The sequence below is a fragment of the Oryctolagus cuniculus genome, chromosome 8, assembly GCF_964237555.1.
Source record: "Oryctolagus cuniculus chromosome 8, mOryCun1.1, whole genome shotgun sequence".
Lineage (NCBI taxonomy): Eukaryota > Metazoa > Chordata > Mammalia > Lagomorpha > Leporidae > Oryctolagus > Oryctolagus cuniculus.
The window spans coordinates 62423648-62445810 of NC_091439.1; the positions used below are offsets into that span (position 1 = coordinate 62423648).

General features: G+C 46.6%; 1 protein-coding gene across 1 annotated transcript in view; it reads left to right on the plus strand.

Moving 5' to 3' along the window:
- The first annotated feature begins 12489 nt into the window (after positions 1-12489).
- MANBA (mannosidase beta) overlaps positions 12490-22163 on the plus strand; it is a 131171-nt gene continuing 121497 nt past the window's right edge. The window contains exon 1 of the mRNA XM_051819549.2: positions 12490-12827. Within this exon, the coding sequence (XP_051675509.2) occupies positions 12651-12827 (177 nt within the window). The 5' untranslated portion in view covers positions 12490-12650. The remainder of the gene's footprint in view (positions 12828-22163) is intronic.

Here is a 22163-nt window from a genome sequence, read left to right on the forward strand (position 1 = left end):
CTTAGAAGAAACTGAATACATTTCCATGCCCTTGCATTATGGCAATACTTACATATGATCTAGAAGAACAAGCAACCCAAGAAAATTAAAAGAAAATGGGCTTCATTAAAGTTGTTAATTTCTTGTGTTAAAGGACATTATAAAAGTGAAAAGATGGGGCCGGCGCTGTGGTGCAGCAGGTTAAAAGCCCTGGCCTGAAGCGCCAGCATCCCATATGGGCGCCGGTTCTAGTCCTGGCTGCTGCTCTTCTAATCCAGCTCTCTGCTATGGCCTGGGAAAGTAGAAGGTGGCCCAAGTCCTTGGGCCCCTGCACCCACATGGGAGACCTGGAAGAAGCTCCTGGCTTCGGAACGGCGCAGCTGCTGCCGTTGATGCCATTTGGGGAGTGAACCAGCAGATGGAAGACCTTTCTCTCTGCCTCTCCCTCTCCTCTCACTGTCTGTAACTCTACCTCTCAAAAAAAAAAAAAAAGAAAGTGAAGACAATGTTCAGAATGAGAAACAGTTTTCAACTCAAATCTTAAAAAGTTAGTACCCAGAATACATAAATAATTCTTAAAACTCAATAAGAAAACAAGTAATCCTGCTTGGGGAAAGATTTGATTACATATTTCTCAAAGAATATATACAAATTTCCAGGAAGCAGATGAAAAGATGCTCAGCTTCATTAGTTATTAGAGAAATATAAATCAAAACTATAATGAGGGGTCCACCTACTGCCTGGGATGCCCACATCCCATATAGGCGCTGATTTGAGATCAACTCTGCTAATGCACCTGGGATAGCAGTTGGTGAAGATGCCCCCTGTGCTCATGTGGGAGACCTGGAGGAAGCTTGGGGCTCCTGGCTTCAGCCTGGCCTAGACCTGGCCATTGCAACCATCTAGGGAGTGAACCAGTGGATAGAAGATTTCTCTCTGTCTCTCCTCTCTATCTCTGCCTTTCAATTAAAAAAAAAATCTTTAAACAACTATAATGAGATCACTTCATACCCAATGGGATGGCTATAATTTTTAAAAATCAAAAATAAGTGTTGGTGAACATTAAAGAAATGAACCCAGAGCTGGCATTGTGGCACAATCTGTTAAACCACTGCCTGTGACACAGGCATCCCATATGAGCAGCAGTTCAAGTCTCGGCTGCTCTACTTCCAGTCCAGCTCCCTGCTAATGAGCCTGGGAAAGCAGTAGCAGAAGGCCCCAGTGCTTGGGCCCCCGCATCCCACAAGGGAAACCAGATGGAGTTCCAGGCTCCTAGTTTCAGCCTAGTCCAGTACCAGGTTTTGCATCCATTTGAGGACTGAATGTCATAATAAAATTACCCCTTAATTCTATTTTCCACATACTTAAAATTTTATTTACCTTGATTTGGAAGGCAGAGTGACAGACATACAGAGAGAATCCATCCTGCTGGTTCACTCCCCAAATGCCCGCAACAGCAAGGGCTGAGCTGGGCCAAAGCCAGGAGCCAAGAACTCAATCTTGAGTCTCCTGTGTGGATGGCAGGGACCCAAGTGCTGTCTGCCAGGGTAAGCAACATCAGGAAGAAGCTGGATCAGAAGTGTATGAATAGCCAAGACTCGAAACCAGGCACTCTAGATGGGATGTGGGTGTCCCAAGTGACATCTTAATCACTGCCAAATGCTCCACATTTTCCCACATGCCTTTTAAAGTACCCTTGTACAATGGCATATCATTCAGCCACAAAAAGGAAATGTGGCCTAGACATATGATACAATGTGGCTATGTAGTTTGGCCTTGAAAACATGCTGAGTAAGTGAAGCCAAACATAAAAGATCACATATTGTATGAGTCCACTTGTATGAATATCCAGAATAGTTAAATCCATAGAGGCAGAAAGCAGGTTGGTGTGTGCCAGTGCTTAGTGCACATGGGGCCTCCTGTGTTGGTGAAGAAAATGTCTTGGAACTAGATAGAGGTGATGATTGTGCAACATCATCAACACATTAAATATCATTGAAATTCGCATTTTAAAATGGTCAGTTTTATATTCTATGTGAATTTCACCACGATACATTTTTTTAAAGATTTTATTTATTTATTTGAAAGTTACACACAGAGAGAAGGAGAGGCAGTAGCCGGCGCCGTGGCTCAATAGGCTAATCCTCCACCTTGCGGCGCCAGCACACCGGGTTCTAGTCCCGGTCGGGGCGCCGGATTCTGTCCCGGTTGCCCCTCTTCCAGGCCAGCTCTCTGCTATGGCCAGGGAGTGCAGTGGAGGATGGCCCAGGTGCTTGGGCCCTGCACCCCATGGGAGACCAGGAAAAGCACCTGGATCCTGGCTCCTGCCATCGGATCAGCGCGGTGCGCCGGCTGCAGCGGCGGCCATTGGAGGGTGAACCAATGGCAAAGGAAGACCTTTCTCTCTCTGTCTCTCTCTCTCACTGTCCACTCTGCCTATCAAAAAAATTAAAAAAAAAAAAAAAGAGAGAAGGAGAGGCAGAAAGAGAGCGGTCTTCCATCCACTGGTTCACTCCCCAGATAGCTGCAATGGACAGAGCTGCGCCGATCCGAAGCCAGGAGCCTGGAGCTTCCTCCAGGTCTCCTACATGGGTGCAGAGGCTCAAGCACTTGGCCGTCTTCTACTTCTTTCCCAGGCCATGCAGAGAGCAGGATCGGAAGTGGAGCAGCTGGGACTCGAACCGGTGACCATATGGGATGCTGGCACTGCAGGTGGCGGCTTTACCCACTACGCCACAGCACTGGCCCTGCAATAAAAAATTAATCAACCACAAAAGATAATATCAGCCAACACTTATGTAATATTTTTTAGTTGCTAAACACTGTTCTTAATTCTTTACATATGTTAACTCTTAATTCTCATAACAACTTATATAGACCTATTACATACTTATATTATTAGCCCTAATTTACAAATGAGGAAAAGGATAAAAAGCTAGATTTAATTAATTGGGTTCCAAATCTTACCTCTTAATAATGGAAGAAATAAGAGAAGTTGAAAACACAAATAAATAGTGAGAGACTATAAAAATGAGCAGACTTGAAAGATAACCAGAAGCAGTACTTCCAGAATTTAAAAAATATAGACTATTTGAAACTTAAACTCAGAAGCTAGGTTTAATAACCTAGTAGACAAAACTGGTAAAGAATAAATCCTTCCATATGGAGCACAATGAGATGAGAATGGATTTAAGTAACAAGGTGGGAGAAATGACTGTCTAACACCTGTCTAATTGGAGCCCGAGTTCAGTTGACTGCCTCTGGCCTCAAATATATCTTCCAACACATCTTCTGGAATAGATGAATTCTTTAAGCCTTTCCCTTTTAAAATGGTGCATGATATTAATCTTTCTCAGTAAAGAGCACTGGAGCGGTGTTTAAGGAAGTTTCTGCTGTTTCCAGTGTTGCCTGAGGGATGGCTGCTGATAACCAGTAAATATCTACAGGTCCAGAACTCAATCCATCTGTGACCTTGCAGTCTTGACCTCCTGATAACTTTTTGCAATCATCCTGATAAGGAAGTCGGAGCTCCAGAATGGCCTGGGAAGTGATGTCTAAGGTCACTCCTTGTACAAGCCTCTGCTCAGCTCATGCAGACCTCAGCTGTGGCCCACTTCTACACAGAGCTGCCAACCCTCAGCCACGCCTGGGCAGCCTGAATGCCCTTGAAGGCTTTCCACCCCAGTATGGATCCTGACTCCCATCACAGGTCCACGTTATCAGTAGCTAATCATCTACTTTCCTGCTTATAATCCAAAGGGTGGCTTATTACCTGCCCAGCAACTCCAAACCAGCCAAGCTTTCTTCTACCCAATATCCTGACCCACACAACTTCTCCAATAAGATAGGAACAGGTTCTAAGTTTGTTTTTTCTTGAATACTCTCCCTTGGCCCCAGGGTACTAGATAGAGTTTCCTTGTACCATAGTCATTCTTTATGTGAAGTTTCTCTTGTTTAACCTTTTGTGTGATTCTTCTCTCCTAATTAGATCTAGACTATCATATAGAAGAAAGAGGGAACAGATCACAGGCACTTTTAAAAAGTTAATGGCTAACTTTTTTCTAAAATTGATTAAAGTTCCTTAACTTTGGATCAAGTAAACGCACTGATTTTCAAACAGAGAAAACAGTCAACACTTAGACACATTGTGGAGAAACTATTTTACCAAAAGAAAAATGTTAATTAAAAAAATTTTTCTTTATTTGTGAATGAGACAGAGAGAGAGCACTTCTGTCCAGTGGTTCATTCACCAAATGGTGGCAACACCTGGGGCTGGGCCACAAAGAAGCAGGGAATGAGAACTCAGTCTGGGACTGCAGTGTGGGTGGCAGCGACCAAACTACTTGGTTTATCATCCGCTGCCTCCCGGAGCACTCATAAGCAGAAAGCTGGAATTGGAAGCCAAGCCAGAACTCAAACCCAGGCACTCCAACATGGAATATGAGTATTCCAAGTGATTTCTTTTTTAAAAAATATTTATTTATTTGAAAGAATTACAGAGAGAGGTAGAACAAAGAGAGAGAGAGAGAGAGAGAGAGAGAGAGAGGTCTTCTATCCACTGGTTTGCTCCCAAAAAGACTTCAACGGCTAGAGCTGAGCTGATCCAAAGCCAGGAGTCAGGAGCTTCTGCCAGGTCTGCCATGCAAGAACAAGGGCCCAAGGACTTGAGCCATCTTCTACTGCTTTCTCAGGCCATAGCAGAGAGCTGGATCAGAAGTGAAGCAGCCGGGTTGCGAACTGTTGCCCATATGGGATGCTGGCACTGCAGGCAGCAGCTTTACCTGCTACACCACAGAGCCAGCCCCTGTAATACAGTATCTTTACTAAGATATATTTACTTGTGCCTGGTATACACTTTCTTTGAATTAGCTCTGATTAAAAACTATTTGAGGTAAGCCATCAGTTTTTGTCAACAAAAACTTATTTTCTTTTATTTCCTTGAGGTAATTTACTTAGCGTTCAGCTCTTAAGTACACAGTTCATTGGCAAATGTATATACTTGTGAGATCCCAACCCCTCACAAGGTCTTGTGACTTCACAAGACCTTGGGCCCCTGCACCCGCATGGGAGATCTGGAGGAAGCTCCTGGCTCCTGGCTTCAGATCTGCGCAGCTTTGGCCATTGCGGCCATCTGGGGAGTGAACCAGCAGATGGAAGACCTCTCTCTCTCTCTCTCTCTCTCTCTCTGCCTCTCTGTAACTCTGACTTTCAAGTTAGCAAATAAAGTCTTCAAAAAAAAAAAAATAACGTATTAGGCCTGTGCTGCAGCTCAATAGGCTATCCCTCCACCTGCAGCACTGGCACACCGGGTTCTAGTCCTGGTTGGGGCACCGGATTCTGTCCCGGTTGCCCCTCTTCCAGGCCAGCTCTCTTCTATGGCCCGGGAAGGCAGTGGAGGATGGCCCAAGTCCTTGGGCCCTGCACCCCATGGGAGACCAGGAGAAGCGCCTGGCTCTTGGCTTCAGATCAGCGCTGTGCGCCGGCCGCAGCGTCCATTGGAGGGTGAACCAACGGTAAAGGAAGACCTTTCTCTCTGTCTCTCTCTCTCACTGTCCACTCTGTCAAAAAAAAAATGTATTATATATTTTTGGATATTTATTTATTCAAAGGTCAGAGTTAGAGAACGAGAGAGAGAGATCTTTCATCTGCTGCTTCACTCCCTGGATGACCACAATTGCCAGGGTTGGGCCAGACTGCACTCAGGAGCCAGGAGCTTTACTTGGGTCTCCCATGTGGGTACAGGGGCCCCTGCACTTGGACCATCTGCCGCTGCTTTCCCAGGTGCATTAGCAGGGAGCTAAATCAGAAGGGCAACAGCCTGGACACAAACTGGTGCCGTATGGTATGCTGGCGTGGCAGACAGCTGCTTTACCATCTATGCCCCAATACTGGCCCCAGATAATGATATATTTTTTAAAGAGCTCCTCATTAGGTCATCTAAGTCCTCACACCAGCACCCCCTTCCACCCCATAACTCTGACTCTCACATAAATAAATAAATAAATAAATAAATAAATTTTAAAGAAAGTAATGAGGTTAATTTAGCCAATTAAAGCAAAAGATGTTCAGCCTGAATACAAAAATTAAAATGCAGCTCTATTTTGTGTAAGATAAGTAAATAAAACATAGGAAGACAGACAAGTTAAGCCCCAGGGTGAGAGGCCTTTTTATTTTACTTTTTTCTTTGCTGAATTTCTCTTTCTTAGAACTATGCTGTCCAGTATGGCAGTCATTAGCCTTATGGGGCTATGGGGCAATTGAAATACAGTAAATGTCTCATTTTACAATTTAAAAAGTGGGGCTGGTGTTGTAGCACAGCAGGTTGAGGTGTGGCTTGCAACATATTGAAACATAACTTCAACCTCACATTGGAGTGCTTATTTGAGTCCTGGCTGCTCTTCTCTTCCTCTTCCTCTCCCCCTCTCCTTCTTTTTTTCTTTTCTTCTTTTTTTTAAAAGATTTATTTATTTATTTGAAAGGCAGAGTTACAGAGAGGCATATGCAGAGAGAGGGAGAGAGAAAGAGAGAAAGAGAGAAAGAGAGAAAGAGAGAGAGAGAGAGAGAGAGTTTTCCATCTGCTGGTTCACTCTCCAGATGGCTGCATGGCTGAAGCTGGGCTGATCTGTAGCCAGGAGCAGGAGCTTCCTCCGGGTCCCACGAGGGTGCAGGGGCCCGAGGACTTGGGCCATCTTCTACTGCTTTCACAGGCCATAGAAGAGAGCCGGGTCAAAAGTGGAGCAGCTAGGAGTTGAACTGGTGCGCATATGGGATGCTGGCACTGCAGACAGACCCTTAACCTTCTATGGCACAAGGTGGGTCTCTGCTTCTAATCCAGCTTCCTGCTAATCTGCCTGGGAAAACAATGAATTATAGCCTACATACTTGGGTCCCTGCCAGTCATGTGGGAGACCCTGACTGGATTCCTGATTCCTGACTTTGGTCTGGCCCAGCCCTAGCCCAACTTTTTGCCATTGCAGCCATTTGTGATGATTCTCTCTCTCTCTCTCTCTCTCTCTCTCTCTCTCTGTGTGTGTGTGTCTGTGTGTCTGTGTCTCCCTCTGTGTCTGTGTCACTCTGCTTTTCAAACAAACAGCTGTGTTAACAATTTAAAAATGGAAGAAAATTAACGTGTTTTCCACTAAACACAGCTTTGTAGTTTTGGTAGTGCCACATTTCACTTTATTGCATCAAATAAGATACAGTATAGTAATGCACACGTGTATCATGTAGGTCAATCCTAGTATTACACAGAAACATGTCACCAATCTCATCAGTTACTAATAGACTGATTTAGTTTGTAATTTTTTTCTGTGCTGACATAACATTGTAGCATGCTTACTGAAGTTTTTTTTTTTTTTTTTTTTTTTTTTTTTTTTTTTTTTTTGCCAATAGTACAGTTATAAAATTAAATCAGCTACCCAAGGACACTGTAAGACCACAGACTTAAGGGGAAGGCAGCTCCACTGTTTACTGGCTGTGTGCTCTCACTGTTTCCTCATCTGTAAAAGGGTTGTGCTGAGGACCAAGTACGTTATTGCAATGTAAAGTCTTTAGATTGGTCCTCAGCTAATAATAGTCATGCCCTTGGTGACAAATGTTTAATATCTTATTTACTATTTTCCTGTTTAAGGATTTATTTATTTATTTGAGAGGCAGAACCACAGAAAGAGAGAGGAAGAGACAGAGAGAGAAAGGTCTCCCTTTCTTTGATTCACTCTCCAAATGGCTGCAAAGGCTGGAGCTGCAATGATCCGAAGCCAGGAGCTTCCCCCAGGTCTCCCATGCAGGTGCAGGGGCCTAAACACTGAGGCAGTCTTCCACTGCTTTCCCAGGCCATAGCAGAGAGCTGGAGCAGAAGAGCAGCAGGGGGCCAACGCTGTGGTATAGCAGGTAAAGTGGCTGCCCGCAGTGCCAGTGTCCCGTATGGGCGCCGGTTTGAGTCCCTGCTGCTCCACTTCCAATCCCGCTCTCCGCTATGGCCTGGGAAAGCAATAGAAGATGACCCAAGTCCTTGGGCCCCTGCACCTATGTGGGAGACCCAGAAGAAGCTCCTGGCTCCCGACTTCAGACTGGTGCAGCTCCGGCCATTGCGGCCAACTGGGGAGTGAACCAGCGGATGGAAGACCTCTCTCTCTCTCTCTCTGCCTCTCCTTCTCTCTCTGTGTAATTCTTACTTTCAAATAAATAAATAAATCTTAAAAAAAAAGAAGAAGAGCAGCAGCTGGGACACAGCTGGAGCTGCAGGCAGAGGTTTAGCCCACTATGCCACAGCACTGGCCACGAGGATTTCACTCTTTTTTACGACACTATTCCGTTGCATATGTAAAAGCTCTTCAAAGGCTTCATGGAGGGGCAGGCATTTGGCCTAGTGGTGAAGACCTGGTTATAGTTCCCGTGTCTCACATCAGAGTGCTTGGGTTCAATACCTGACTCCAGCTTTCTGCTAATGCAGTCCCTGGGAGGCAGCAGTAACAGCTCAAGTGATTGCATTCCTGTCACTCATGGATTGAGTTTCCATCTCTTGACTTCATCCCAGATTACTGCAGATATTTGGGGAAGTGAAGCTGCAAAGGGGAACTCTTTCTCTCTCTCAAATTAATAAATAAGTAAAATTTAAAGGAAGAGCTGAGTATTATGGATGGCATTATGGCATAATGGGTTAAACCGCAGGCTGCAATGCTGGCATCCCATATGGGTGCCAGTTCAAGTTCCAGCTGCTCTACTTCTGATCCAGCTCTCTGGTATGGCCTGGGAAAGCAGCAGAGGCTGGCCAGAGTCCTGGGTGCCTTGTACCTATGTAGGAATCCCAGAAGATGCTCCTGGCTCCTGGCTTCAGCCTAGCCCATCTCTGGCTGTTGTGGCCACTTGGGGAGTGAACCAGATGATGGAAAATCTCTCTCTCTCTCTCTCTCTCTCTCTCTCTCTCTGGGTGTATGTCTTCCTCTTTCTCTCTAACTCTGCCTTTCAAATTAATAAAAGATAGATCTTTTAAAACATTGACACCAGAATAAACCTATCTTTTAATTCTATCTTACAAAAAACTTTTTGAAATACCCTCATGTAAACCACATTTTCTTCATTTATTCATCCACTGGAGGATACTTAAATTGACTTTATATCTTCGGTATTGTGAATAGTGCTGCAGTGAACAAGGGGGTGAAGATTATGTTTGACATATTGATTATCTTTCCTTTGAATATATATCCAGTGGTAGGATTACTGGATTAAAAGATAGTTCTATTTCTATTTTTAGAGGAACTTCTGTACTGTTTTTCATAATTGCTGTACAAATTTACATTCCTACCAACAGTGTATAACAGTGCACTTTTTTGCAACCTCAATAGAATTCATTATTTTTGGTCTTTTTTTTTTTTTTTTCGACAGGCAGAGTGGACAGTGAGAGAGAGAGACAGAGAGAAAGGTCTTCCTTTTCCGTTGGTTCACCCCCCAATGGCTGCTACGGCTGGCCGGCGTGCTGAGGCCAGCACACCGCGCTGATCCAAAGCCAGGATCCAGGTGCTTCTCCTGGTCTCCCAAGCAGGTGCAGGGCCCAAGTACTTGGGCCACAGCAGAGAGCTGGACTGGAAGAGGAGCAACCGGGACAGAATCCGGGGCCCTGACCGGGACTAGAACCCGGTGTGCCGGTGCCACAGGCAGAGGATTAGCCTATTGAGCCACGGCGCCGGCCTATTTTTGGTCTTTTTAATAATAAGCCATTCTGATTGGGAGGAGATGACATACAATCTTGGTCTTCATTTGCATTTCTCTGATAATAAGTAATGCTGAACATTTTTCTTTTTTCTTTTTTCTTTTTTTTTTAGATTTGCTTTTTCTTGTTTGAAAGGCAGATTGACAGAAAGAGGAAGAGACAGGGAAAAGAGATCCACCCTTCCACTGGTTCACTCCCCAGATGGCTGCAATAGCCAGGGCTGGGCCAGGTCAAAGTCAGGAGCCTGGAATTCCATCTAAGTCTCCCACACAGATGGCAGGAGCCATCTTCTGCTGCCTTCCCCGGTGCATTAGCAGGGAGCTGGATCAGAAGCAGAACAGCCGAGACTTGAACTGTAACTCTGAAATGGAATGCCAGCATGGTGGACATTGGTTTAACCTGCTGTGCCACAACACCAGTCCCTGAACATTTGTTCAGGTATTTGTTGGCTGTTTATAGATTTTGAGAAATGTATATTGAAATCACTTGCTCATTATAAAGTAAGATTGCTTGAGTTTTGAGAGTATTTTATATGGTCTGCATATTAATCTTGAGTGAATAGTTTGCAAATATTTTCTCCACTTCCTTAGGTTGTTTTCACGCTGTTGATTGTTTTTTCCTCTGTGCAGAAAGCAGCTCTTTAGTTTGGTGTAATCCCATTTGTCAATGTTTTCTTTTGTTGCCTGTGTTTTTGGGATCATACGCAAACAATATTAGCCCAGACCAATGTCTTGAAGCATTTTCTGTATGTTTTATTTCTGAAAAAGAGTTTACTCATTTATGTTTATATACTTGAAAGGCAGAGTGAGAGAGAGGGTGACAGAGAGACAGATCTTCCAACCACTGTTTCACTCCCCCGGATGCTCACAATAGCCAGGGCTGGGCCAGGCTGAAGCTAGTATCTGGGAATTCCATCTGATTATCCTACATGGGTGGCTGAGGCCGAGGTACTTGAGCCATTATCTGCTGCCTTAGCAAAAAGCTGTATTGGAAGTGAAGGAGCTCTAACTTGAACCAGCATTCTAATATGAGATATGGGTATGCCAAGTGGCTGCTTAACCCATGGCACCACAATGCCTATGCCTATATTTTCTTTTACTAGCTACATAGAGTTGAGTCTTAGATTAAAGTAATTTTGAGTTGTTTTTGTATATAGCAAGAATTAGGGGTCTAGTTTCATTCTTCTGCTTATAGATATTCAATTTCATCAACACTATTTGTTAAAGAGACTGTCTTTTCTCTGATGTATGTTTTTGGTGCTTTTGTAAAAAATCAGCTGCTGTAAATATGTGGGCTTATTTTTGGGCTTTCTATTCTGTTTCATTGGTCCCTGTGTGTTTTTATGCCACACTATGGTTTTTGTGTTACTACAGCTTTGTAGTATATTTTGAAATTAGGTTTTGTGATGGCTTCACCTTTGTTCTTTTTGTTCAAAATTGCTTTGGCCAGTAGATGTCTTTTGTGATACAAATTTTAGGGTTGCTGAACAGCCAGAGGCTTAGACTGGAAAATAGTCTCTAAACCAAGATGTTGGACTTTTACAAACTTCTGACTCTGCAAAAGTAATCTAATCTGGCCAGCGCCGAGGCTGAATAGGTAATCCTCTGCCTGCGGCGCTGGCACCCTGGGTTCTAGACCCGGTCAGGGCGCCGGATTCTGTCCCGGTTGCCCCTCTTCCAGTCCAGCTCTCTGTTCTGGCGCGGGAGTGCAGTGGAGGATGGCCCAAGTCCTTGGGCCCTGCACCTGCAAGGGGGACCAGGAGAGGCACCTGGCTCCTAGCTTTGGATCAGTGTGGTGCGCCGGCCGCGGTGCCCTGGCCGCAGCTGCCATTGGAGGGTGAACCAACGGAAAAGGAAGACCTTTCTCTGTCTTTCTCTCACTGTCCACTCTGCCTGTCAAAAAAAAAAAAAAAAAAAAAAAAAGTAATCTAATCTGTACCTACACGTTGAGAAAATTCCAGGGCCATTACAAGGCAAAACCAAGCTCAGATCCGAGGAAAGGAGTTCTTCCTAAAGAGAAAAATAATGCAGATAACACAGGAATCAATCTATTTTATAACGTGAAATTCCATCTCAGTTTCCTAGGATCACTGGAATAACACCCTACTGCAGAAACACCATTTCGGTAGACCTGGCTATTTCAAGACCTGAAACAACTCTGGCATTTCTTGCGTTCCCTGGCATTGTTAGGGACGTTGCTCTCAGCTGCTCTCATTGTATGCTCACAACAGATAAAAGGAATTAACTGCCCATATTTTCGGGTTCTGGAAGCAGGTATTGGAGGTTTTGCGCTTGCCCAGGTTTCACAGCTAATGAGCGCAACGAATTTTAAACTCTTGCAACAGCGCAGTGTTAGAAGCTCAAGGACTTGGGTCACATTAGATACCATCAGTACTCATTCGCCGTTCAAAGCGTCGCGTGTGCTCGGAGGTCAGCAGGTTGAGTCACTAGGCCGACCCCGGAAGCGTAGACGAGGGTCTGTGCAAAACTTGGGGGACTGAAGGGTGGTTTGTCTCCCCGTTTTGTGTCGCTAGAGTGAGGAGTCTGTATAGCTGTGGTCTCCACACACTGTGCGTCCCCATCTCTCGGTGGCTTTGTGGCTCTTTGCGCCCAGGGGTGCGTCACGAAGAGCGTGCTAGGTTTTTGCCTCCTGCTGTATCTAAGGGGGCAGCGAGAAGGAGCGCGGGCCAGGGTTCAAACTGCACCGACGCCGCAGGGTGCAGCCATTTACCCGGGGCCGCGGCTCCAGCCCCTCGGATTAGCGTTTCTCGGATGCCGGTGCTGCCGGGAGAGCGCTCAGCTGACCTGGGGGCGGGGCCAGGCCCCGGGGGCGGGTCCCGCGGCCCGCGGGCTCCGAGAGCTAGATCTTGGGCTTCTTCCGAGCGGTCCGAGTGGCTTTCCCTTGGGTCCGCACCTGCGTCAGGAGCCAACCGCTCTGGTCTCTGTAGCAGCAGGTTCCCGAGATGCGCCTGCATCTGTTCCTGCTGCTCGCTCTGTGCCCGGCGAGCTGCACCGCCCGGACGCTCAGCTACAGTCTGCGGGGGAGCTGGAGGATCCGCAACCAGAACGGCTCGGTACAGCTGCTCGGGACGGTCCCCGGCTGCGTGCACAGCGCCCTGTTCCAGGGGGGCCTGATCCAGGTACCGTGTGCGGCCCACTCGCGGGCAGCCTGCGAGTTCCCCTCGTGGTGAGAGGGGACCAGGAAGCGCCTGGCCGCCCACGAGCCCTGAGCTGTTGTCGGTTTGGCACTAACTTCCCCCCTTGGCGTGTTGCGGTGTGGAGGGGAAATGACCCGGAATGGGGTACGGGCTCGCTAGACTGAGTGACTCAAGTGGAGACAGCGTATCTCTGGAAAGCGGAAGTTCAGGGAGAGACCCTGAGTTTGCACCAGCAGGCCACCTATTGCCTTAGCTGTCGACTGCAGCGTGTTTGCAGAGGGCGTGTCCTCACTGGAGCCTAAGGTGGAGCCTTAGCCCTGGGATTCACAGAGCACGTGGGTTGAGGCGAGTGAGACCCGCAAGAGCACAACTGGATTTGTCAGAGCTATTATAAAGGCTAAGTGTTTTGTTAGCGCTGACTGGGATTTGCGGGAAGATGTTCAGAGTTTGCTCCCAGGATGTGTGGAGTGTGTGTATGTCCTCAGATTCTCCAGGTCATCCGGAGCACCTGGGCTTCTTACATCTTGTCTTTTGACATAAGAGGAACCTGTGCTTGATGTACCTGTGGGTTGAATGCGCTGTCCTCATTACAACTCTATAGAGCAGGTGTCCTTATCTGGATTTTATGCATGGTGAGGCTTGTGGAACCAGAATATTCCCAAAATTACACAGCAACTAAACTGAGAGAAACACAGTTGTAACCTGGGCCATGGCCCAACTCCTTAGCCTGGATTGTACACTGTGATGTGGTGCATGTTTGGAGCACTGTGGTTGACTGGAAGGGGGTATCATTCTTGTTTACTTCACTGACATGGCAATTGACTAGGTTTGTATAAGATTTATGATCTGCTTAGTCAGTAGTCCTCCCCCTCCATGTGTATAGGAAAGGAAATAACTGTTTAAAATGACACTAAGCACTGTTAAATATATTTTTAACAAACTTTATTGAAACTTCAGTACTTTATTTTTATTTATTTATTTATTTTTTGACAGGCAGAGTGGACAGTGAGAGAGAGAGAGAGAGAGAGAAAGGTCTTCCTTTGCCGTTGGTTCACCCTCCAATGGCCGCTGCGGCCAGCGCACCACGCTGATCCGATGGCAGGAGCTAGGTACTTATCCTGGTCTCCCATGGGGTGCAGGGCCCAAGCACTTGGGCCATCCTCCACTGCCTTCCCGGGCCACAGCAGAGAGCTGGCCTGGAAGAGGGGCAACCGGGACAGAATCCGGCGCCCCGACCGGGACTAGAACCCGGTGTGCCGGCGCCGCAAGGCAGAGGATTAGCCTAGTGAGCCGTGGCACCGGCCTCAGTACTTTATTTTTAGTTAAGCTACATGTGATACAGACCACAGCTGATCTTGATGCATTGAGGCTTCATTTACACATGCTTTGAAAATGCCTGTTTTTTTTTTTTTTTTTAAAGATTTATTTTATTTATTTGAAAGAGTTACAGAGAGGCAGAGGCAGAAAGGTCTTCCATCCACTGGTCACTCCCCAGATGGTCGCATCGGCTGGAACTGTGCTGATCTGAAGCCAGGAGCTTCTTCCAGTCTCCCACATGGGTGCTGGAGCCCAAGGACTTGAGCCATCTTCTATTGCTATCCCAGGCCATAGCAGAGAGCTGGATCGGAAGAGGAGGAGCCAGGACTAGAACCCGTGCCCATATGGGATGCCAGCACTTCAGGCCAGGGCTTTAACCCACTGCGCCACAGCGCTGGCCCCTGGCTTCATTTTGTAGGGTCTTTTCCTTGCCTTATTTTATTAATAGGATTGAACCAATGGAAAATAATTAGTGACTTTAGCAAATCAGTTTGTCCCTCGTTACAGGGTTCCATATCAGGAAACAGTGTCTGGTTACTACCTAATGAGAAGTATTGTTTTTATTATACAATAACCAACTTTACCTCATACACAATGCCTGTTAAATCTCTTCAGTCATTCTTAGAAACACTTGAAGTTTCAATAAAATGGATACGGGTCTCCAGTGGTGGTGGGTGAGGTAACAGACACCCTAACAAGAGGGACTCCATTTTAGAGCTCCCAGGAGTCCATCTTGAGAAAGTACCACTCCCCAGCCCCTTGAGACTCTGGTCTGAAACTAACTATGGTCTAAAACTCAGACAGTAACCCTTCATCCCACTTAGCAGAACATAGAAACTCCCTAGCGTGATCGCTCAAGCTTAAAACAGATAGGCTGCACTTGGATTAATGTTAAGATTGTAATTTGTTGGGCTGGTGCTGTGGTGCCGGCATCCCATATGGGCACCAGTTCAAGTCCCAGCTTCTCCACTTCTGATCCAACTATTTCTGATGGCCTGGCTTCGGATCGGCCCAGCTCCAGCCATTGAGACCATTTGGGGAGTGAACCAGTGGATGGAAGATCTCTCTCTTTTTCTGTCTTTCTTCCTCTCTCTGCCTCTGCTTCTCTAACTCTGCCTTCCAAATAAATAAATATTTAAAAAGATTGTAATTTGTCTATTGTCAAGATTGTAACTGATATTAGTTTCTCATAGGCCTTAGGTCAGCTTGACCCTAGTAACCATGTATTCCTTCTCCGTGTGGTTTTGTCTTTATAAACCCTGTTGCTTTGAGTTCTTTAGGGCATGAGCCTGCTCTCCACCATCGGTAATAAAGGACTGTCAGATTTTATTCATGTGTGGTGCTTCTCTGTTTGCACTCGCTCAGATACAACAGTGGGATGTGAGATGGGGGAGGCACTTGCTGGGTTAGGGAACACAAGGCCTGTTGAGAGTAATTATCGCCATCAGCATCATTGTTGAGTAGTGTGATCCTGTTGTCCCACCTGTTTTTGATATAACATCCCTTTTTGTTGACTTCAGGAAACATTCAGTTGGTTACAGATGGATGACACTGAGCCCAATACTGTTTATAGGTGAACTTGAGACATGACTTGGCTGAATTGGTCATTCACATAATTAACTGTCCTGCAAATATCCATTCAGCTTCTCTAATGTGGCAGGCATATTCTAAGTGCTTGAAATTGAGTGGTGAAGAAAAAGTTCTTTAACCCAGAGAACATACTAGTGGCTGAGATAGACAGTTATCAACTTAAATAGGTAATGTAAGGAAAGCTGGTATACCAAAGAAAAATTGATGGCAGAATGAGGCTGGTTGAAAAGGTTTGCTATTAAAAAAAAGTGGTGGGGGCTGGTGATGTGGCACAGTAAACTGAACTGCTGCCTACTACATAGGCCTGTATCAGCTCTGCTTCTTACCCAGCTCCATGCTAATGTGCCTGGGAAACATGGGAGACCCAGATTGAGTTCCAGGCTCATTTGGCCTGACCGATCAGTTGGTGCAGTCATTTTGGGATTGAATCAGCAGGTGGATGATCTTGCTCTCTTTTTGTCACATTCTCTTTCAAATAAATAAAAATTCTTATTTATAAAAGCTATTTGGAGCAACTGACTTTTTAATTTTTAAGATTTCTTTTATTTACTTGAAAGAGTTACATAGAGAGAAGGAGAGGCAGAGAGGTCTTCCATCTGCTGGTTCACACCCCAGTTGATAGCAATGGCCCGAGCTGTGCCAATCTGAAGCCAGGAGCCAGGAGCTTTTTCCAGATCTCCCACGCAGGTGCAGTGGCCCAAGGACTTGAGCCATGTTCTACTGCTTTCCCAGGCCATAGCAGAGAGCGGGATCAGAAGTGGAGCAGCCGGGACTCGAACCGGTGCCCATATGAGATGCTGGCACTGCAGGTGACGGCTTTACCCGCTATGCCACAGCACCAGCTCCGCAACTGATTTATTATTTTTTTGACAGGCAGAGTAGACAGTGACAGAGACAGAGAAAGATCTTCCTTTTCTGTTGGTTCACCCTCCAATGGCTGCTGCAGCCAGCATACTGCACTGATCCGAAGCCAGGAGCCAGGTGCTTCTCCTGGTCTCCCATGTGGGTGCAGGGCCCAAGGACTTGTGCCATCCTCCACTGCCTTCCCTGGCCATAGCAGAGAGCTGGTCTGGAAGAGGGGCAACCGGGACAGAACCGGCACCCCGACTGGGACTAGAACCCAGGGTGCCGGCACCGCAGGCGGAGGATTAGCCTGTTGTGAGCCGTGGTGCCAGCCTCTGCAACTGATTAAGAAGCGACTTGATAAGGTCACATTTAAGAAAAGAAAGGGAGAAAACAAAACAAAACAAAACACGAAACACATTCCTAGCAAAAAAGGAAGAGGCAGGAGTGGGAGGAGGTCATGCCCTGAGGTGGGACCCTACTTGACAAGCCCCAGGAATAGGAAGTAGGCCATGGAGCAGGAGCTTTGTGTGCTGGAGGGTGGAAGATGGGTTCACAGTGTGCTTTGAGAGCAGATCATGAAGGGCGTATAAGCCGTGAGAAATACCCTGGCTATTTTGTGAAGACTACAGTATGGGAGTAAGGCAGTACAGAGACCTGTACTCTGTAGGGGACTCTGGACAGTTCTGTGGGCAAGAGACAATGTCTCAGCTGCACCAGGGTGGTAGCAGTGAAATGGTGAGAATGGTTGTGGGAATACATTTTAGATGCGGAATCAACAGCATTTTTCCAGTTGTCTTGTTGATGAATTACATGTGCGGAGTGAGAGAAAAGGGAACCAAGGAAAATTTTAGGATTTTTGTTCTGAACTGTTGGCTAAATGGAATTGTATTTACTGAGAGACTCTGTGGCCAGCCTTGTTCCATGTGCAATTGTCTGCATTTCATATGCAGAATCTAAGCCTTAGATGTGCAGGGGCAAAAGGAACTTTGTTCCCCCTGAAGATTCAATAATTTTTTAAATTTTTTGACAGGCAGAGTGGATAGTGAGAGAGACAGAGAGAAAGGTCTTCCTTTGCCGTTGGTTCACCCTCCAATGGCGGCCACAGGTGGCGCGCTGCAGCTGGCGCACCGCGCTGATCCGAAGGCAGGAGCCAGCTGCTTCTCCTGGTCTCCCATGGGGTGCAGGGCCCAAGCACTTGGGCCATCCTCCACTGCACTCCCGGGCCACAGCAGAGAGCTGGCCTGGAAGAGGAGCAACCCGGACAGAATCCGGCGCCCCGACTGGGACTAGAACCCGGTGTGCCGGCGCTGCTAGGTGGAGGATTAGCCTATTGAGCCGCGGCGCCGGCCATAAAAGATGTATTTATTTTTAAAATTATTTATTTATTGGAGACACAGATAGAGAAACAGAGAAAGGTCTTCCATCCACTAGTTCACCCCTCAAATGGCTGGAGCTGGGCTGATCTGGAGCCAGGAGTCAGGAGCTTCTTCCAGGTCTCCCACACAGGTGCAGGGGCCCAAGCACTTGAGCCATGTTTCACTGCTTTCCCAGGCCATAAGCAGAGAGCTGGATCAGAAGAGTAGCTTGGACATGAACTGGCATGCATGTGGGATGCTGATGTGGCAGACAGAGGCTTAGCCTACTGTGCCACAGAGCCAGGCCCAATGTATTTATTTTGAAAGGCAGAGTTACATAGAGAGAGACAGACAGATCTTCCATCTGCTGGTTCACACCACAAATAGCCACAATAGCCAGGATTGGGTCAGTCTGAAACCAGGAGTCCAGCTTTATCCAGGTGTCCCATGTGGGTGTCAGGGGCCTGACCACTTGGGTCAGCGTCTGCTGTTTTCCAGGTGTATTATCAGGGAGCTGGATCAGAAGCAGAGCAGCCAGGGCTCCAGCCCATGCCCATGCAGTATGCTGGCATCACAGGGGGTGGCTTATCCCACAGTGCTGCAGAGCTGGCCTCAGATTTAGTAATTGGAGTATGGGGGCAGGTGGTGTTGGCACAGTGTGTTCAGCTGCTGCATCCTGTATTGGAGTTTGTGGGACTGAGTCCTGCCTCTGCTTCCTATCCCCTTCCTGCTAATGTGCACGCTGGAAGGCAGCACACAAAGGCTCCAACACTTGGGTCCCTGACCCCATGTAGGAGACCCAGATTCAGTTTCTGGTTCCTGGCATCCGCCTGGCTGAGCTCCAGCTGTTGCAGACATTAGGGGAGCAATCCAGCAGATGGAAGATGCCCTACCCCTTGTCACTTGGCCTTTCAAATAAATAAATAAACTTAAAAAATTAAGTATGTAAACAAACTTACAATAGGCAGGTCAGCAGGAGAAAAACAATACAAATTTTAATGTGTAAGCACATGAGAATCACACAAAGTAGGAAACTTAAAAAGAAAAAAAGTGGGCAGTCTAAGCAATCCTAGAGAAAGAGTAGGTGATTTTTAAAAAATATTATTTATTTTGAAAGAGTTACACAGAGAGAAAAGAAGAGGCAGAGAAAGAGAGGTCTTCCATTCACTGGTTCACTCCCCAATTGGCTGCAACGGCCGGATCTGTGCTGATCCAAAGCCAGGAGCCAGGAGCTTCTTCTGGGTCTTCCATGTGGTTGCAGGGGCCCAAGGACTTGGGCCACTGCTTTCCCAGGCCATAGCAGAGAGCTGGATTGGAAGAGGAGCAGCCAGGACTTGAACTGGCAGCCATATGGGATGCCGGCACTGCAGGCGGCAGCTTTACCCACTACACCACAGCACCAGCCCCAACAGTAGATGATTTTTAGGCAACCTGAAAAACAGGCAGTAATTAGAACAGAATTTGCCTGGGCTGTCAGTGTGGTGTCAACTCTCAACCTTCTCCCTGCAAGTTAATCTGGAGGATTCAGCCTTTAGGTTCTTAGGGGACATTTAGAGAAAGCCTCTTCCTGGATTTCAGGAGGGAGAGAGGGATAAGAAGTGGGCTGAGGGTAGGGTGAAGGGTGGAGAAGTTCAGGTAGACTTTGGTTCTACTTTGGGGTATCCTATTTGGAGCCGCAGCAGGTGTTTTGGAGAGCCTTTTGAACTTGTTGCTAAAGATTATTTATTTATCCCACTAACATACCACACATTGTAATAGGCATTGGAGATAGAAAAATGATTATGACTCTAGTTGAAATTTTGTCGAAGTCATGTAATAAGTCAGAAAATGTAATTGTCATGTGATGTGTTAAGTGCATATATAAGGAGGCTCTTGTTAGGAATGTTCTCACGCTGGCGCCGCGGCTCACTAGGCTAATCCTCCGCCTAGCGGCGCCGGCACACCGAGTTCTAGTCCCGGTCGGGGCGCCGGATTCTGTCCCGGTTGCCCCTCTTCCAGGCCAGCTCTCTGCTGTGGCCAGGGAGTGCAGTGGAGGATGGCCCAAGTGCTTGGGCCCTGCACCCCATGGGAGACCAGGATAAGTACCTGACTCCTGCCATCGGATCAGCGCGGTGTGCCGGCCGCGGCGGCCATTGTGGGGTGAACCAACGGCAAAGGAAGACCTTTCTCTCTCTCTGTCTCTCTCTCACTGTCCTCTCACTGTCTACTCTGCCTGTCAAAAAAAAAAAAAAAAAAAAAAAAAAAGAAAGAAAGAAAAAAGGAAAGTTCTCAGCTTTCCTGTGCAGTTTCTCACTTGTGTAAGTACTGAAAAGCAGCTATTTCTCCTCCTCCCCTCCTTGGGCTCCAAAAGATATCCTCAAGTATGCCCACATTAACAGACACATATACGCAAGAAGAAGAAAGGTTAGAAACCTGGCTTCCTTGGGGTGGGCATTGTGGCATGGCTGGTTAAGCTGCCTCTTGGGATGCCTGCATCTCAGATCAGAGTGACAGCTGAAGTCCTGGCTACTCCACGCTTTTGATACAGTTTCCTGCTAATGTGCTTGGGAGGCAGCACATGATGGGCCAAGTGCTTGGGATCCTGCCACTCTCATGGGAGGCCCAGATGGAGTTCCTGGATCATGGCTTCGGCCCAACAAAGCCTCGTCCTTGGCTGTTGCAAGCATTTTTTTTTTTTTTTAAATGAACTTAGTTTTACTTGCATTTTCCATGACCTTTTTTTCCCCCGTATTTATTTGAGTTACAGAGAGGGAGAGAGAGGTCTCCCACCCGCTTTTAATATCCGCAACAACCAGAGCTGTGCCGATCCAAAGTCAGGAGCCAGGAGCTTCTGGGTCTCGCACGAGGGTGCAGGGGCCCAAAGACTTGGGCCATCTTATGCTGCTTTCCCAGGCCATTGCAGAGAGCTGGATCAGAAGTGGAGCAGTTGGGACTCGAACCGGTGCCCATATGGAATGCTGGCACTGCAGGTGGTGGCTTTCCCTACTATGCCACAATGCCGGCCCCTGTTGCAGGCACTTAAGGAGTGAACCAGCACATGGAAGATCCCCCCACCCCCCACCATTCTTTTTCTTTTTCTCCCTGTCATTTTGCCTTCCAAATAAATAAATCTTATGTGTGGTGCAGTGAGGTAAAGCCCTGGCCTACAGTGCCGACATCCCATATGGGCACCCTCCACTTCTGATCCAGCACCCTGCTAATGCACCTGGGAAAGCAGTGGAAGATGACCTAAGTCATCTAGCTCCTGACTTTGGATCAGCTCAGCTCTGGCTGTTGTGGTCATTTAGGGAGTGAACCAGCAGATGGAAGACTCTTTCTCTGTGTGTCTACCTCTCTGTAACTCCATCTGTAAAATAATATAAACCTTTAAAAAAAAATCTTAAAGTTGCTAAATCTTAAATTGCTTAGAGATAAAATTTCAAAGTACAGTACATTCAGATTTTTTCTATGCATACACATTTGTAAGTATTTAAATATTTGGCTTAGCAACTTTAAAATGTTTTGTGATTCTCTTGTAGGGTAAGCACATTTCTGAAAGTCATGTGTAACCGCTCTTTTTAATTCCATTTGTACACAGCACTGATGATCAGTCAGTTATTGTTAGAGCTGGCTCCATTTTTTTCTCTACTTTTTGATGATTCTTTCAACTAACTTTAAGTATGCATCCTTTTTTTTTTTAAAAGATTTATTTTTTATTTATTTGAAAGAGTTAGAGAGAGAGAGAGAAAAAGAGAAAGAGGTCTTCCATCCGATGGTTCACTCCCTAGTTGGCCGCAACGGCTGGAGCTGTGCTGATCTGAAGCCAGGAGCCAAGAGCCTCCCCTGGGTCTCCCACATGGGTGCAGGGGCCCAAGGATTTGGGCCATCTCGTACTGCTATCCCAGGCCATAGCAGAGAGCTGGATCGGAAGTGGAGCAGCTGGGACTTGAACCAGTGCCCATATGGGATGCCGGCGCTTCAGGACAGGGTGTTAACCTGCTGTGCCACAGTGCCAGCCCCAAGTATGCATCCTTTTTAAAGAGAAATATTTAGAAGTGAAATCAGATTCAAAGGCTGTATACTTTTTAAGTTTTTAATATATACTTCTAAGTTACACTCCACAAAAGTTGTACATCCCAAGATCATTTTATTTGGAGTGCCCATTGTAGCTGCTAGATTTTAATATTACTACAAAAGCAATAACAAGATCAACTTAATTTCCAGTGAGGTT